This window comes from Solanum dulcamara, chromosome 3, assembly GCF_947179165.1.
Source record: "Solanum dulcamara chromosome 3, daSolDulc1.2, whole genome shotgun sequence".
NCBI lineage: Eukaryota > Viridiplantae > Streptophyta > Magnoliopsida > Solanales > Solanaceae > Solanum > Solanum dulcamara.
In genome coordinates, this window is record NC_077239.1 from 12,566,541 (window position 1) to 12,585,646 (window position 19,106).

General features: G+C 30.6%; 1 protein-coding gene across 1 annotated transcript; it reads right to left on the bottom strand.

Annotated features, from left to right (window-relative positions):
- Positions 1–11,813: 11,813 nt before the first annotated feature.
- LOC129883464 (tobamovirus multiplication protein 1-like) lies at positions 11,814–12,832 on the bottom strand. Its single transcript, XM_055958122.1, has one exon. It carries the CDS (start codon positions 12,633–12,635, stop codon positions 11,814–11,816), a length of 822 nt encoding a protein of 273 aa, XP_055814097.1. The 5' UTR covers positions 12,636–12,832.
- Positions 12,833–19,106: the final 6,274 nt, after the last annotated feature.

Below are 19,106 nucleotides of genomic sequence, written 5' to 3' on the forward strand. Positions count from 1 at the left end.
ATTTTATTGTTGAGAGTAAGATAATTTTCGTGCCATGTCTAGCAGCTCCAAAGTGATAAGCACAATGCTTAGCCTATTATACCATCCTGGAAGGGGATTGGGAATTCGTCCTTGGATTGGTTGGAGTACCCCTACAGTTCTCAACCTTTTATATAGTTAGGATAAAGGTTCATCTAGAGGTGTATAGGTTTTGGCTAGTCTTCGTTCAAAGTTTGAGTGAGGTTTGGGTGCATTTGATGGATGATTTTATGATTGGTAGTGGGATTGAGATGGGTATGTAGGTTGGTATCGTGATGGATTTGGCTAGGTAGGTGCTCTGGGTGGATAATATATTGGTTGAGTGGTGTAAACTTGGTAAGGGACGACAGAAGGTTGATAATAGGGTTGAAGAACCTGGGTAAACTGACTATAGCATGAAGATTGGGGTAATGGGTTTTGGTATGTTAACATCTGGTTTGGCCTACGTTCCTGGATGGTCATGAAAACAGGCACTCTATCCTTCTTCTTAAGGGCTTCTCCAATTGAATCTGACTGAATTTCCTTACTTGTTGCTTACAAAGCTGCTAAATTAGTGATTCTCTCAGTTTTAATACCTTCTTCAATGAATTCTCCCATTCTCATAACTTCAAAGAACTTTTACCCTACCACACCTATCATCGTTTTGTAGTACGTTGCATCTTTTTGAGACTGTATAAAAAAGAGGTCATCTCTCTTTCCGTCATTGAAGGTTGAATTTTGTGGCATCTGCTCTCCACCTCATGGCATAATTCCTAAAAGACTCCGTTGAATTATTTTCCAACTTCATTAAATAAAACCTATCTGGTACAGCCTCATTGTTAAACTTGAACCTATCGATGAACTATTGTGCCATGGTACCCCAACTATGCCATTTCTTTGGATCCTGACTTGTGTACCAGTCCAGGGCTTCTCCTGTCAAACTTCTTATAAATAACTTCATTCTAATAGCCTCATCTTTCCCCACTCAGACTAACTTGTCATAATATGATCTTAAATGAGCTCAAGGATTTCCCTTTCCATCAAACACATCAAATTTTGGTACCTTATATTCGAGGGAAACTCAACATCGGGATGAACACATAAATCCTTATACTCAAGCCCTTTACACCCCTTGTGAACTTGAATACTTTTGAATGCTTCCTTCAAATTATGAATCTCCCTAGCTACACTTTCATCAGATAATTGTTGCTTCAATCAATCAATTAGACAAATAATATTGAGAAAACATGCATCACATAGCAAATAAATCACATAGTAAAAGGAGAAATTCATAACACAAATGTGTCTTAATATGTACGGGACCTCTTTTATGCTAGAGGTGGGCCTAAATGCCAAATAAATGAGATTATGATAGGTTGATCCAATCCATTAAATTGAGACAACTCGAGTTTGGAAGAAAAAAGACCAAATTTTCATTAAATAACAATAGAAGGGTATAATAACAACAAAAATACATGAAAAGATGACATAATATGGAAACAATCCTAAGACTTGGCCTAATTTCTTCTCTTAATAAAGATGGTGGAGGGAATGAGGATGATGCTCCAACATTGTTATGCCCTGCTCTCTCATTATCTAGAATTTGCATTATATTCATCATTTGAGCCCACATCTCTAGTGTAACTATTTTGGTTTCAAGATGACAATGTTGTATCCAAATTGTCATCCTAATATCCTCAAAACCTTGCTCACCTTCCGGTCTTATGCTATTGCGATCCTCTCGAAGCCATGCCTGATATTTTCAAATTCTTCTTGCTAGTACATTTCCTACCTCCATCTTGATAACATTATCCTATTCATGTAGAATCTCTTCAGCTCTAGGGACTTTAAAATCTGATCCAAAGGAAATTTCAAAAAATCTTATGTTTGCTTGAAGAGGAATCACTTATACTTGATCGAACTGTTGGAGCATGCATATCGGAGTATATGGCTAGAGACCTCCCAACCCGATAAGCTCAATGTAGTAAAACCCTCTACATCTTATGTAGGACATGGAACATGAGAGTAGTGGATATTTTCATTGAATTTGGTCACTAGTGTGCGAAATTAAGAACTCATACCAATCATTAGTACCAACTGGAGACACAAACCTTTTCATACCATGTTGTCACATTGGTAAAAATATTCCATTCCCCACAATTACAAAAGAAGATTGCAATCTTTAAAGAAGCTTATTTCCCCTCTTTTACACTTCCCAAGGGCTCAAAGTATTACAACCAAAATCATAGAAACCAAGGTCTTTTCTATCAAGTCTTTTGAAAAGTGCTTTAGCCACAGAGCATATACAAGTGCTAATATTTACATGTTCTCGTGGAAATACCAAAGTTTTAAGTGAAGCCATAGCAAATGCAATAGGATGGTTAACTTGTCAATGGATAGAAGTACAATAGAATCCTTTTTTGAATAATTTGTAACCATCCAAGCCGTACCTCTCATATAAGTAATTCAAGGAAATCCAATTATGTTCGAAGCACCCAAGTTTCTTGGTATTCTTCAATCCTAAGTATCGAAGAAACTTCTTCCCTAACTGACTATGTGGAATAATCTGACCTCTTCCTCGATATTTCAAACTAGTGAAATAATGGATTTCCTCCAATGTAGGTGTTAGCTCAAAGTCTCTAAATGCGAACACAACATGATCTGGATCCCAAAATAGAAGTAACGCTCTAACCATATATTTGTTGGGGGAGATCTTGAAATGTGGGAACCGCATCTAGAATTCTAGAATTGAAGATAAGATACCCATTTTATGATTGCCAACTTTAAACAAAACTCAAAACAACATATCTATAATAGGTTTCTTTTAAAAGACAAACAATTCTAAAATTCACCACATCAAGTTGTAAAGAACTATTTTCTAAAGAATTAAACTAAGACCTTCAGAATTTTATATATGCTACTATTTAAATGTCATGATCCAATTTCTCAGGTCATGATGGCACCTACTATGACCCACCAGTAGACAAGCTAACCCATATTCCAGAACTGCAAGTAATGGGATATCAAGGAAGAAGAACAACAATCTAATCTAAGATAGTAATGTAATAATAGGAGCATACAATGAACGGGCAGAAGCAACTAAATATATATACAAATAAAAAGGATCCCTCCCAGAACCTAAAATTCACATGTACAGAGCTTCTAATAAAAGAGTACAAGTCCCAAAAATGGACCACGGAAACAGAGCTGTCTCAAAAAGCAAAAGATAGGTAAAATATATGTATAGAAGGAGATGGGTAAATCCAGAATGTAGCGTGCTCACCCTCACCACCGATCATGATCGCAGCTAGCGTGAATCAATGTCGGTAACTAGTATGAGGACCTGCATGACAAAAATAGATGTAGAGTGTAGTATGAGTACCAAAATAATAGGTACCCAGTAGGTATCATAGGCTGACTGAGCAAGAAAAGCAAAAGTAAACTGAAATGCGAGTAAAAGATAACAACCAAAGATAGGGCAAAAAGTAAATGTGGGTATGTACACGAGCGTACTAGAAAACAAAGAGAAAAAATCTAACTAACTCCTCCGGGATCCTATAAACCCGAAGGGTACGCTCGTGCACAAATAAAGAGTAACCACCTGCATGGACTCCCATAAGCCCAATAGATGCAAGAATAGCTTAAATAAAATCAACGAAACCAAAAGGATTTTGATAATATCATCATTTTCTCGGACTTGAACCAAACCATTTCTAAACTCTAACACCTCAACCCACAGTTGAGAATAAATGAAGACATAAACCAAAAATTCATCAGAGAATTAGGAATTTAACCACGTGCAACCTGGACCACGGACTGCAATTGGGCAACTGTAGCTAATGAGTCAATATGAGTAGGCTAGACCACGGACTTTAACTGGGTAACTGTAGCCAAGGGTAGAGCATGGGTAAGTTAGATCACGTACTTTAATTGGGTAACTGTAGCTAGGAAGCCTGAACACAAGTAAGCTGGACCACGGACTTTGACCTAGTATTTATAGCTAAGAAGCCGAACACAAGTAAGCTGGACTATGGACTTTGATTGGTTATCTGTAGCTAAGGAGCCGAACACAAGTAAGTTGGACACCAGACTTTGACCGGGTATCTGTAGCTAAGAAGCCAAACACAAGTAGGCTGGACCACGGACTTTGACTGGGTATCTGTAGCTAAGGGATCGGATCGAATTAGAATTCACGACCACGGGAAGTACCCCTAAATTGAGTGTCATCAATGTATCGCTCTAGCCCGAACTAAATATAACCCAAATTGCCGAGAAAACTTTCAAAAATCAAGAACCAGGCAATACATGACCGATAGGAAAATATGACATTATGGAGGTAAGTTCGCAAGCTGAGTTACTGCTTAGCTAAGGCTCAGACTATCAGACTTAAGTCTGCTATATTAGTCTACAGGGAGCTAACGGTCTGAAACAACATTAGAGAAGTTCTAAGGCCCAATGGCACCAAAATTGCACAACTCTAAGGAACACTAATCTAAGCCTAGACTAAGGCCAAATATGCTCACGTATTACCACAAGTACATCATTCATTACAGGATAGAAACAAACAACAACCACGGGAGTCATGCTTACACAGTCCAACAATTACCCGAAATAAGGCCTAGGACATGGATTTTGGGAATTTAGCATGCTCGACACCCAAACCCCTCCAAACTCATACAAATCAATGAACAATTTCCTAAACATGCTTAGTCTCATAAGGGAAAACCATAGCCTACCTGTAAGTCGACAACGCGCGCTCCAACTCACAAAATCAGAGTTTTTCCCTTACGAGCGGCCTCTAAATGTTGTCATGCTATCAACAATAGAATCACAACGTTAATACAATTGTTATGACACTAGAATTATCGAATTGGGAGACAGACCAATTTCAAGATCTAAAACATGAAATGTGGAACCCACATCTAGAATTCTGGAATTGAAGACAAGATACCCATTTTATGATTGCCACCTTTAAACAAAACTCAAAATAACATATCTATAATAGGTTTCTTTTAAAAGACAAACAATTCTAAAATTCACAACATCAAGTTGTAAAGAAATCTTTTCTAAATCATCAAACTAAGACCTTCAGGATTTTATATATGCTACTACTTAGATTCTGGAAGATAAAGTATATATATAAATCTACTAAGTGAGTGGGAAAGAAGAATAAAAACTTATATTTAGTGCACATAGAAATACAGAGCAAAGCTATATGCAACGTATCCACTTTACATTTTTAGTAGGGAAAATACATAATATGCACAAGATTTCAATTCAACAGAATAAATATATGAGAAAACGTTTATTATCACATAAAGATACCAAACAATACCCACTTGGAATCAAAAAATAGTTTTATCATTCTTTAAATTCAAGGTGTTTAAAATATGATGGAAAATGGCTTCAAAATCCCCAACGAAATACAAATACATTTTAACACTGCATTTTATTACAACTAAGCTAAATAAAAATCAACTCACATATGAAATTTCTTATGATTATACATAACACTTTATCATAGAAACAAAATAGAGGAAAGGGGCGACCATCACCTGTTTTGGAGCAGCAAACTGAAGCCCTCTTGATCATGAATCGACCCCCGTTCTTCTAGAAAAGTCAAGTGCAATAGAGAGAATTCAAAATTTCTTTTTTTGAAGTGATATTCAAATGTAAGAGTTTAAGGATTTTTGTGAGTATCAAAGCCTGTCTTCAGCTAAGTATTTAGAGTAGTATTTATAGGCAAAAATTAGAATTTTTTGAGATTTTGAAATTCAAATTTTTTTAGCCGAATAGAATATTATATTGTAGTAAGTATGGGTAAAAGAAGAGGAGGTAAATGGGCGGATGAATAATAGAAAATGGGTGGAAAAGGAAAACGACAAGGGATGGGCATATTTAGTATGTTTATTGTTGGGTCAGTTGTTGTAGTATAAGGATTGATTGAGGGAATATATTTATAGGGGAATGGGTCGGTGGTATAGGGAGTGGGGATGTTGTTGTAAATGGATAGTATGAAATGTTGAGTTGAGAATTGAGTTAGTGGAAATTAGGATGGGGTGGAGTTGACACGTGTATTGTATATTGGCATAGTATTGTTGGTGTTGGAGTAAAGGAGTTGAGTTGGTCAATTTTGGGTCTTTGGTTTGTTGGAAAGGAACATGTTACTGCATATGGAAATTAGGTGAAAATTGGGTATAAGGAATGGGCAAAAATTAAAAGAAAAAAGAGCCCAAAAGTGTCTAGAATTGCGATTAAAAAAAAGTCACATGAGTTCAATTATAGCCAATTGAATTAAGAAATTAGCCATATTGAATTAAAAAATTAGCCAAGGTGAATTTAATTAGGAAATTTGGCTAAAATTTGAATAAAATGAATTAACACTAATTAATTAACAAATTTCTTAATTCTAACAAGATAAAGCAATTAATTTACTTGTAAATTAATTAATTAAAAATATAAGGTACTAATTTACGAAATGATTAATAAAATTAAAATCTTTTTTTTGAGATCATTTTCGAATATTCATAAAACATAATAATTATATAAATAATAATTAAGAACTATAAAAATGACAAAATTTCTTTAAAATAAACTCAAAAATATTTTTGAAATTTTTTATTTAAAAATAATTATTCCGAATTGTTTAAAATTGAAGAAGAGTAAAATTAAAATAAGATGAATAAACATCAATTAATTAACAAACTTCTTAATTTTGACAAAGTAAAATAATTAACTTAAGTTTAAACTAATTAACTTAAAATATGAGTCTATTTATTAAGCCAACTAATTAACAAAATATTTAGTTTAAAATAAAAAATATATTTGAGACGATTTTCAAATAATGATAAAAAAGTAATAATTATATAAATAAAAATAAATATTGTTCAAGAATTATAAAAAATGTCAAAATTACTTTAAAATAGTAAATATATATATATATATATATATATATTGGATTTTTTCAAGCTAATTATTTTAAAATTGTCTAAAATTGAAGAAACTCGATTTATAAATTACGTTGTGGAGGGCCAAATTTGAATGTCAAAACAAGTTATCTAAGTCACTGTATGGGCTTAAGCAGGCTTCTAGACAGTTGAATATCAAGTTGACCACTACCTTGTTGAATTCAGGATTTATCCAAAGTCACCTGGTCTATTTACAAGGCAATGATGTTGCATTAATTCAAGAGACAAAAGACAATTTGTAGCTATGTTTCAAAATTAAGGATTTGGGAGGGTTAAAGTACTTTCTTAGGATTGAATTTGCTAGGAGTAGAGAAGGCATCATGATGCATCGGAGGAAGTATGCTGTTGAACTTATTTATGACATGGGGTTCACTGGTGCTAAGCCCTCTCAAGCACCTTTAGAAGTAAATAAGAAGCTCACTTCACTTGAATTTGATCAACATGTTCAGGATGACACTGATCACTTGTTGAGTGATCCAAGTGAATACCAGAGGTTGGTAGGGAGACTTTTGTACTTAACTATCACCAAACCATACATTGCATTTGCAGTCCAATGTCTCAGACAATTTATGCATTCTTCAAAGGTATCTCATATGATTGCAACTGTTAAAGTGATTAAATATGTGAAATAGTCACTCAGACTTGGTATACTCATGTCATCATTTGCATCTACTTGTCTTACAGCATATAGTGATGCTGATTGGGCTTCTTGTGTGAACACAAGAAGATCAGTCACTGGATACTTACTTAAGCTTGGTGATTCTCTTATTTCTTGGAAATCCAAGAAGTAGCAAACCATCTCCAAAAGCTCAGCTGAGGCAGAATATATGAGCCTTCCTTCCACAGTAGCTGAAGTTGTTTGGTTAACAGGCCTACTTGGTGAGTTGGGAGTGACTCTTAATGGTCTAGTAGCTATGTTTTGTGACAGCAAGTCTACCATTTAAATTTCTACTAATCTAGTTTTTCATGAACGCAAAAGCACATCGCTATAGATTGTCATTTCATTCGAGAGAAAGTACAACTTGATTTGATGAAATTACTGCATATTTCTACTACTGAGCAACAGGCTGATAAGGTGACAAAAGGACTTAGTGCGGGTCAACATACATATTTGGTGTCCAAGCTAGGCATGAAGAATGTCTTCATAGCACCTAGCTTGAGGGGGGTGTTGAGGAACTAACTAATTGCACGACAGTCCCTTGAAGTCACTGTGCCACGTGATTAGTTAGAGTTAATTAAGAAGTTAGTTTGTTAGATGACAATTAGTTAGAGTTATTTAGATTTAGTTAGATTGATTAGAATGAGCTGGATTCTAGAAGATTCCCACTAGCTCTATATAAACAATAGCTTGTACAGATATTAGAATTCAATTCAATATGGAGAAAAGCTTTCACAAATGTTCTTGCGTTCTCTTCTCCTTCTTCAAGTAGTTACATTTTGACAAATATATGTGTTTCAAGTTCAGCTAACACAAGAGGAGCAAAATCTATTTGAAATTGGATAGAATTGTGGTGCATAAATGTAAACAATTGCATATAACAGTGAAGACCAACAATGTTATATTGAAGTGAATGTTGGACCGCTAAAGTCTGACACATATACAAGATGAGTGTATCAAAAATACGGATACTAAAATGGATTTGTACTCATACAATATGAAACGACATGACATGTCGAAAATATTCAAATAGCACATATAGATGATAAAATAATCGAAGGTTGTTTGAGATATTTTGTCCATGGGTCCAAAATGTGAAGCCATGACGAGTAATAAGGTAGAAACCACTTAGAAGAAAGTTGTATTGAAGGACCTACAGTTTCTTGGGATTTATGCTGATTTATTAAAAAATATGGTACAGTGAAAGAAAAAAGATATATAAAAAGGAAAAAGACATAGATTTTCTTCTGAACTTGTCTCGAAAAGTCAGTTACACATTTAAACTATCATGACGATCTATTATAGTGAATTTACTACTTAAAAGTGAATTTGTTTACCCCCTAAAACTAACGTGGTAAAAAAAATTATATGCATCAGATAAAAATTAAAGTAAAAAGAATTAAAAAATTCAAAATCACCCCACCCCCCACATCTCTTCTTCTTCAGACCCCACCCATTATCCTCTTCTTCTTCATTCTTTATTTTTTGTCACAACCTCAAAGTGTGAGACAACAAAACAACATCAGAAAACCTTCCTCCGGCTACGCCTCCCCCGCCGTCGCCCGTGAATCTTAAAGTATCTTTGGAACATAAAGACATGTATTTAAACCCAATGCAAGTTTTGCTTTTCTCTATTTACTTTGTATTTTTGAATTTTGATTTTTTTTCAAAACCCAAAAAGAAGAAGAAATCTAGCTGAAATTCATAAAGAATTGAACTTTAATTCAATGGTGTCATACCCCAAGCTAGACCCTAAGAGTGACACAGTGATCGGAAATCCGAAGGATCCCAACCAAGTCTCTTAGAATACATTGCATTCATAAGGTAAGTAAAATATAATGAAATCAAGCGGAAGAACAATCTCAATCATAGAAGTCTAGGAATAAAAATAAAAACTCAAGTCATATGTTCAAGAACGGACTACATCAACTCTATGTCTAAACATGCCTCTATATACTAGACGGGGGATTAGGACAAGCTCCTAGCTCACCCTAACATAAAGGGAGTCAAAAGTAACAATCACAAAAAGAAAGCCTCATCCTCGATGAATAAGGACTCACCAAAGTACTCTAGAAGTAGTAGCAAGTGCTAGCCACGAAGAGGATGCGTGATATGATCATCCGTCCCTACATTATGATATAATGTAGGAAAAAGTATGTGTCAGTACATGAAATGCACTAAGTATGTGAGATATACATGAATAATAAAATACGGACATAATCAAAATGAACATAGGATGCATGACCAATATAATGAAAAGCATTTGAAATCATATGGTCGACATGTGGTCAATGCATCTTAAAACATTGTAGTAAGACTTACTTCATTTCATAAAACCTGTGTGGGATAAGGCCTTTAACCTCATGAGAGATCGTGGACATGTGTGAGAGATACCGTCAACCGACATAAACCATATGAGCTAACATAGATTCCCAATGTTTACCCATATACCGGAGGAAAGGAGGAGACTAATTGCCGAGGTAGACTCCTATATGCCTAATTACATCCACTAACTTACATGAAGAATCGAGCCTCAACTACGGGTGACCCTTAAAGAATCGATCCTCTACTATGGGTGATCTTTTATCCTATGGTGGCACATAATTATGGGACAATGAGATCTTACTACGGGTCTCTTGTCTTAACTACGGGAGAGAGAGTCTATCTCAAAGTCTACTCGATGTTATGTAAGCTCTCAATGGAATAGACAAATCATAAGTCATAAAGTCAACATCATGTGGGAGGGGCCATATCTATTACCCGTCTACCATTCATAAAAAAATATGATCATAGAATAGCTCCTTAATCTTGTCTCATGTAGCGTGAGTATATGCCTTTCGTCATTACACATTCATACTTAGGTGAGAAGAACCCACCATCATTCATACTTGAATTGCATTTCATCATAAAGATTATTTCAAACCTTTCATGTAACTTGCTTGAAAGCCTTATCAAATCATGCTCATAATATATAGCTTATCATTGAAAATCATAGCATAATGCATAAGACTATATGGAATCATCTTAAAATCATGTAATTAAATGAAAATCATGCTTAATTATATAGGAAAATATCAATTGAATCATAATCGAAAAGACCCATTAAGAAATTTATGAACCCTAAATAGCTTTATAGAGAAATTACTTATAAAACATCAAAACTCATGCAATTTAATAGTAATTCATACTTAATTGAGTAAATAAACAATAATTAAATCTTAATTCATGCAATTGAAAAAAAAGAATTAAACAAGACCCATCATGAGATCATGAACCCTAGATAACATTGTAGAAAATTCATGAGAAAATCATCAATTTCATGCAATTAATTATCATCAACTCATGTTGAAATAGATTTGTAATCATAGAATAAATCATAACTCATGCAATTGAATGGAAATTGAGAAGGCCTATAAATATACATACTTGAATTGGGTAGAAAAGTAGAGATTTCTTTGGGCTCCATGGGTGGAAGGAACCCATGGATGAATACCCACATACCTTAGCTATCAAAGCCCTAACAATGGAGATTGAGTGATTGAAACACTTGAAACCCTAGCTTTGAGAAGATGAAGTCCTTGGGAGAGTTTTTCTTCTTGCATTAGAGAATTTTGAGAGAATGAATAAAAGTAGGGGAAATTTGAAGAATGGGGGTAGTTATAGGTTATGAATAATACCCAAAAAGAGTCCAGGTTCATTGAACCAAGAATGGGAAAGAACGCTAATACCCTTAATGAAAATTAGTCGAAGGACCCTATGACTGGCTCCTACGAATTGTCATCAACTCTACGGGTCATAGACCCAATTCATAAACTCCCCTTGCACAAACCAGTAGCCACTGGAAATTGAACTCAGCCTCTACGACTCATTTCCACAAGTCATCGACTCTTCTACAGGTCGTATAAACGACTTGTCAACTTCCCCTTAGTCAGAAATCAAAACTCAGGATCCAACCTTACGAGTCCATCTATAACTCATCAAACACTCTACGACTCATCCTGTTGAGTCGTAACAAATGTATTGAGGCTTGTTATTCTTTATAAATCAGACATTGACCCTACGACTCATTTCTACGAGTTGTAACAAATCCTACGAGTCGTCAATTGAGTCATAGACTCAACCCACACTTAGTCAAATTTTCCTTCCTCGGCATCCTTTCTACAAATCCATCCTACGATCCATAGAATCCTCTACGAGTCGTAGGTCGACTCATTTGAATTGACACCGTCCAAAAATCCTCCAATTTCCCTCGTTTTGACTTTTCGACTTCTGGGTCTTACAAATGGTGTTGATGAAAAAAACTTAAGATTTTTTTGTAAAAATAAAAATCTGGTGCTCTGTATTTGGGTTTTCGATAATGGTTCTAGTGATATTTTGTGGTGGGTGATGAAGAAGAAGAAGAAGAATTGAAGGTGATATAGTGATGGTGAATATATCAAAAAGCCCAATGCTGCAATAAACGATATAATTTCTATAAATATCCTCCCTATGAATAGTAATAATTTCACTGTGTTATTGTCCTCGACCACGATATAAATACAAGCCTGAATCAAGTATATTGCACCATTTATCGAAAAATAAGAAATCCTCAACTTATATGTTGATGATAAACTATTCGTAGCTTGGTGATATATCTCAGCCCAAAATAAAATAAGGATTGTGAATGTTGAAAAGAAAAGGAGTCCTTGTAGGTCCAAAATTGCGCGAGTCAGAAGGACCTTATTAGGATAGAACAGAAAAATGTGTTTGTGAAATTCAAAGACGATTGCACCAACACCATTTGCAATAAAGTTCATTTGATTGAACACTTTTTGTGTTGTCCAACCATATTGAGGTACCCTTAAATGAATTCTTACTAATTGAATTAACGCAACAATTGAAACGAGAGCATACGAAGCACAAAGGGAGAAGAAAATTTCATCTTGCCATTGAACGGACTTGTTGATCACGTCGTACAACCAGTTGTACACCAACTTGTCAATTGGTGATGATCCAAGTAGTAACCTTGTCATTAATTTTCCTGCTGCTTTTATTATTTGTGCTGAAAATTTGATGTTGTTAATGTGGCGATTGATAAGTAGGGGTTGATTTATATAAAGGGCAGGGCGCAAAGTCCAATTTCCACTTGAAAAAGGATTCAAATCTACCTACTTCTAATGGAAGTTTAAATTGAGAACTCACCTAAATTGGAGCAGATTGAGATTTAGGGTTTAGTAATTTGTTGGAGAAAAAAAATGATTAGGAGTACTAGTGTGCGTGTATTCTTTTTAAAATTTAAATGTTTTTACCTAAATAATTTATTATTTAAAATATTTAACAAAAATAATATAGTTTTAAATTTTTTTATTAAAGTAGACTAAACGTATGTCACGGTAACGTTTTTTGAATTATTTTATTAAAAAATTCCAACTAACAGAAGACTGACAATAGACAATGTTAAATTATGTTTACGTACTCATCAGTTACGAAGTATGGATTCCAATAACGATTTAAAGATTTTTTTTAATATGTGTCTGGTAGGGTTGTTCAAAATTGAATCGAAATTGATAACTGAATCAAAAAAAAAAAGGTTATTGATTTATTGATAATGAGTTATTAATTTAGCGGTTTCAGTAATGGTTTTAATTTTTATTATTATTGAATTATCGATTTTTAATGATTTGAGGTTTTTTGTTAACGAGTTAACCAATAACCTGATAGTAAATTAATAAATTATATTTATACCTTTTTTCATTCGGTATATAAAGTCCTTGACTTAGAGCTTAGTTTCAAGATTTTAGCTCTAATTATCTTAAACTCTCGGTTATTCTACAATGAGTCAGTGTTTTGCATTTTCTCAAGATGTAAAATGTCAACTCATATATGTATGGTTCATTTGGTTTGTCACCTTGTTTCTAAATGATTTTTAATTGTATATTTTTTGTGTCAAATTTTAACAATTAAATCGAGAATTGAACCGATAACGATCAATAACCCAAAAATCGATAATCATAAGCCAATATTTTAATGGTGCTATAACGATTTAGCATATTAATTTATAAATTAATAATCAATAAGTCAAACTAATAAACTTCAAAATCGAACCGACCAATTTGAGATGTCAGTTGTACGAGACTTTTTCTAGAAAAGTAAATTTTGTGGGTCTTTATCCCACGTCCTTACTAGTATATATACTCGCGCGATACGCAAATAATATTAAATTAATATTTTTAATCATTTCATATTGAAATATCTCGTCTAAGCATGTTAAAATCATATAACCTTGAAAAAAAAAAGTTCAACTATCATCGTATTTCTCAATAAAATACAGGGAGGAAAAAGGTCTAAGCTCACCCCCACCCCTCAATTTCTTTTATCTTTTTTTTATAAAAAAATATATTCTACTCTCCCCACACCTCCACCCCCACGACCCCTCCACCACCCGATGACTCTAATACCCCGACCTCTAATCCAATTTATACAAAAAAGAAATATTCATGTAATTGTAAAAAGAAAAGACTTTTATTCTTCATATTTTTAATTATATTATTCAAAATTTAAAGCTATTAGATTGTTAATATCTTTCACCCTCCCCCTACCTCTAATCGAAATTTATATGAGTGAAAATAATTATGTAATTAACAATAAAGCTTTTGCATTTAATATTTTTTCTTATTATATTATTTACAATATAAAGATTTTTGATTGCCAAAAATAATTTAAATTTTTATTCTACTTTTCTTCCATTTCTTCTGTTTAAAATTTATAAATAATAATATGTGTATTATCTAATCACATCGTTATATTATCAAAAATACCTTCACCCCAACCCTGTGTTTACATTTTCTCTATTGTATTTTAATTATTTTTACTTTTCTATAATTTAACTTTGAATTAAATTATTTTTTTGTGTTCGAACGATAACCAGTTGAGTTTTCTTTTCTCTTACATCAAAATATAGAAATTAGAATAGATAGTTTTTCTATGCATAATAAAATAAATGAAATATAGATTAGAAAAAGACTCCAAAATAAATATTTAAAAATAATATTTTTTAAAACAGTTAATATTATAATTATTATACCACTACTACTCATATCAGTTAAAGTATTTAGATACTATTTTCTATTATATTTTTCTCTTTTAATATATATAATGGACTTATCTATACTTATAGAAAAATAAATTTTGTTTATTAAATAGATATGAGATAAATGATTTCCAAACACACATAACATCAAAAAGATAAAATAATTGAGCACAACAATATTTTAGTTGAAAAAACAAAATATTATTAACTACATTACAAACTACTCACCTTTTTTTAATTATTATTATTATTATAGTTTTATCTTTTATTTAATATTTAAATTAAATATATTAAATTATATTTATTGAATAAATAAAAATTTGCAAAAGATAATAATAATTTAGAAATTGTGTATATTAAGGCGAAAAGAAAAGAATGAGAAGAAGTCTACACAAATGTCCATAGTGTATTCATTTTTTCAAAGACCTCATATTTATCTTTCAAATGTGGTATTTGGTTAAGACTAAGAAATATGACTTACTTGATTTCAGGCGTGAATATAGTAGGAAAATAATTTTGTCTATATGACCATCACTCATCTGCATATGAAAATAAAAATGTTAAAACAAAAAAAAACTTTAGAAAATGAGAAATAAAGTAAATAAATTCACCAATATAAATAATGATCTTCTATATATAAAAACATAACAAACTTAATATTAGATATAATAATAGGAACATGTATAAGAAAAAGGTTAAGAAGATAAAATTTCATTTCAACTCAAATTCCATTTAAATTTAAATTCGAATATCACATTTATATGTTAAAAGAAGGTCAGTTTATTACTCTTTCTTATTTTTAATTTTTTAAATACAATCCAAATATATTTTTATAGTTAACAATAACTGAATAAAAAGAGGATCAATCCTTTTCCCATATGTTCTCCCTCTTTTTCTCGTTTCTTCTTCTTTTCTTTTTTTCTTTTTTTCTCTTTTCTTCTTCTTTTCTCTCTTTATTTTTTTCTCTTTTCTTCTTCTTTTCTTTCTTTATTATTATTATTATTATTATTATTATTATTATTATTATTATTATTATTATTATTATTATTATTATATCTTTATTTTTTATTTAATATAAATACTACTACTCATATCAGTTAAAGTATTTAGATACTATTTTCTATTATATTTTTCTCTTTTAATATATATAAATATAATAGACTTATCTATACTTATATAAAAATAAATTTTATTTATTAAAATAAATATAAGATAAATAATTTCCAAACACACATAACATAGAAAGATAAAACAATTGAGCAAAACAATATTTTAGTTCAAAAAATGAAATATTATTAACTACATTACAAACTACTCTCCTTTATTATTATTATATATAAATATATGTTTGTTTTTTATTTAATATTTAAATTAAATATATTAAATTATATTGATCGGATAAATATAAATTTACAAAAGATAATAATAATTTGCAAATTATTTATATTAAGGCCAAAAGAAAAGAATGAAAAGAAGTCTACATACGAAAATAAAAATATTAAAATAAAAAAAACTTTAGAAAATGAAAAATGAAGTAAATAAATTCAGTATAGTTAATGATCCTTTATATATAAAAAGAAAAGAAGCTTATTATTAGATATAATATAAAAAGAGAAAAAATTTAATATTAGATATAATAGTAGGAGCATATATAAAAAGAAGTTAAGATGGTAGAATTTCATTCCAACTCAAATTTTATTTAAATTTAAATTCAAATATCATATATGTGTTAAATAGCTTGTAGTGAACAACCTCATTATGAAATCAACCGAAAGCAGCCTTTGGTATTTAAGTAGTTAAAGAACATCAATTTAATACTCTTCCTTATTTTTAATTTTTTAAATACAATTCAAATATTATTATTATTATTATTATTTTTATTATTATTATTATTGTTGTTATTGTTATTGTTATTGTTATTTTTATTATTATTATTACTACTACTACTATTATTATTATTTTTATTATTATTATTATTATTATTAAAGATTATTATTATCGTTGATATCATATCTTTATTTTCTATTTAATATTTAAATCAAATGTAATCAAATATATTTTATAAAAACTCAATGATAAGTTTATGAAGTAGCCTGTCATGAATTTTTTTAAATACGTATTTCTGTAAGTTATTATTGAACATAAATAGTATATTTAATTTTTTAATTGAAGTATATTTTTTTTAAAATTATCCATACTCCCAAATTTAAATATTAATATATTTAATATTCAGATTAAATATATTTATAATATCTAAAAACAATAATTTACGAAATAGTAAAAGTTCATTTAGAACTCTTCTATTATGTATTTTTATTTTTAAACTAATTTTTTTTCAATTCAAAAATCTAATGTATTTTCAGATTCAAATATTATTAGTCTTTCAATTCAAATTTTTTATTACAATATTTATTATTAACTTTGTCTTAAAATCTTCAAGTGACTTTTCAATGGCTTGCCACTTGGCTTAACCACATTGCAAACTACTCTCCTTTATTATATATATAAATTAATTTTTTACTTTTCCTGACTTATCTTAACAAAATACTCCCTTCGTCCCATATTAGATGAACATCTAATTAATAATAGTTATTTCATATTATTTGGTCACTAACTAAATCAGGATATAATTAATTAATTTTTTTTATTTTATCCCTACAATTAATATGAACTTTGAAAGTTTAATTGAATGTGAACAATTTTCATTACTAGCTATTCCTATACTTCATGTATATTTTTTCTAACTTATTTTTATGTTCATTGATATGAACAAAGAGAAAAATAGTAAAATTAATCAATTTATTAGTAAAACTTTTAATCACTGTATAAAATAAAAAATCTTCATTTAATATGGGACGGAGGGAATACTCGCTTCTACTATTCAATTAATTAAGACCCAAAACAAATGAGTTTTGAAAACTTGAATCAAAGATATGCATGATTTGTAAAAATATTTTCCAAGAAATTTTTAAGTACCCTACATAAATTTTCATGCGGTTCAATTAGTGATTCCAATATGTCAATTAATATGATTTTAGTTATTATATTCTTTAAGCCATTATAAAATTTTTGCTTGAATGCACATTAGGTTTGAGGTTGTGGTAATATTCTGAAAACGGGCCTTGTTGTCGGAGTAAATTTCATAGATGATTACATGACTATGAGTTTTTTTTTTTCCATTAAAGTCATTTAACTGTGTTTTCAACATAAATATATGCCGAAAATTCAACTTTGATGGGTAATTTTTTTTTACTATTTTTTATTTTTAATATTATAATATAAATTCAATTAAAACAGATCGACCTCATTCCGATCTAAATCTAAAACACAAATTCAATGGGTGATAATTTTTTAATTTTATTTTTAATCAAACAAATACAAAATCACGAACCTATCCAATCGCACTTGACCAAAACCCATATGAAGAAGTTAAAATATTGAAAGCGTGAATATATTTGAAAGAAATTTTTATTACAAAATTGTTACTCTCGATGTAAGTAGTAGTAACAATTAGTGTATGAGCCCGTTTGGATGGTCTTAAAAAAATAACTTTTATGTATGAAGTGTTTTTAAAACTTTGAAGTGCTGAAAGTTATTTTTATAAATAAGCAGTTGAGTGTTTGGATAAAAGTGCTTATGTTGAAAATAAGTGTTTGAATTTTAGGGTTAAAAGAATAAAAAAGGTAGTTTGAGAATTTAGTTAAAATATAAGGGATTTAAAAGTAATTTCTATGGTCAAACAAAATGACTTTAAGCATTTAGAAAAAAAAAGTTAGAAATCCTAACTTTTCAACTTTATGGCTTAAAGTTAGCATTAGGCAAATACGTCTAAAAGCTAAAAAGTAGTTTATAAGATGGTTTGACCAACTTAAGGCCCATCCAAACGGGCTCTCTATATATATACTAAAATTGAAAACATCCTAAGTTAAATTTAATTTACCTAATTATCCATTTAAAGTTGAGCGGCGATTTGTCCTTCAACAAAACATTATTCCAAAATATTTTGAAAATTAATTTATCAATTACTATTATTCCAATTTTCGTATTTCTTATTATAAATCAAATCATATATGCATGAATTGATATTGAAAAGAATAATAGTACATCTTTATTCATTCAAAAGAATACAATTTTATATTTTACTAGCATCATATAACATATGATATGCTTCTTATGTATCAAAAATTTAGACAAGAATAAGAGTATTTTAATTTTTGCATATGAATTTTGGTCGAAGTGGGTTTGAGCGATTCTTTTTTAATAAGATTTGAATTTATTCAACTAAAAATGAATCATAAACAGAATAAAAGATTATCACCCATCAAATTTAGATTTTAAATTGGGTCGAGTAGAATTGATCTTTTTTAAAATGCATTATTATTATTAGATAAAGAAGGGAAAAATGCCCATCAAA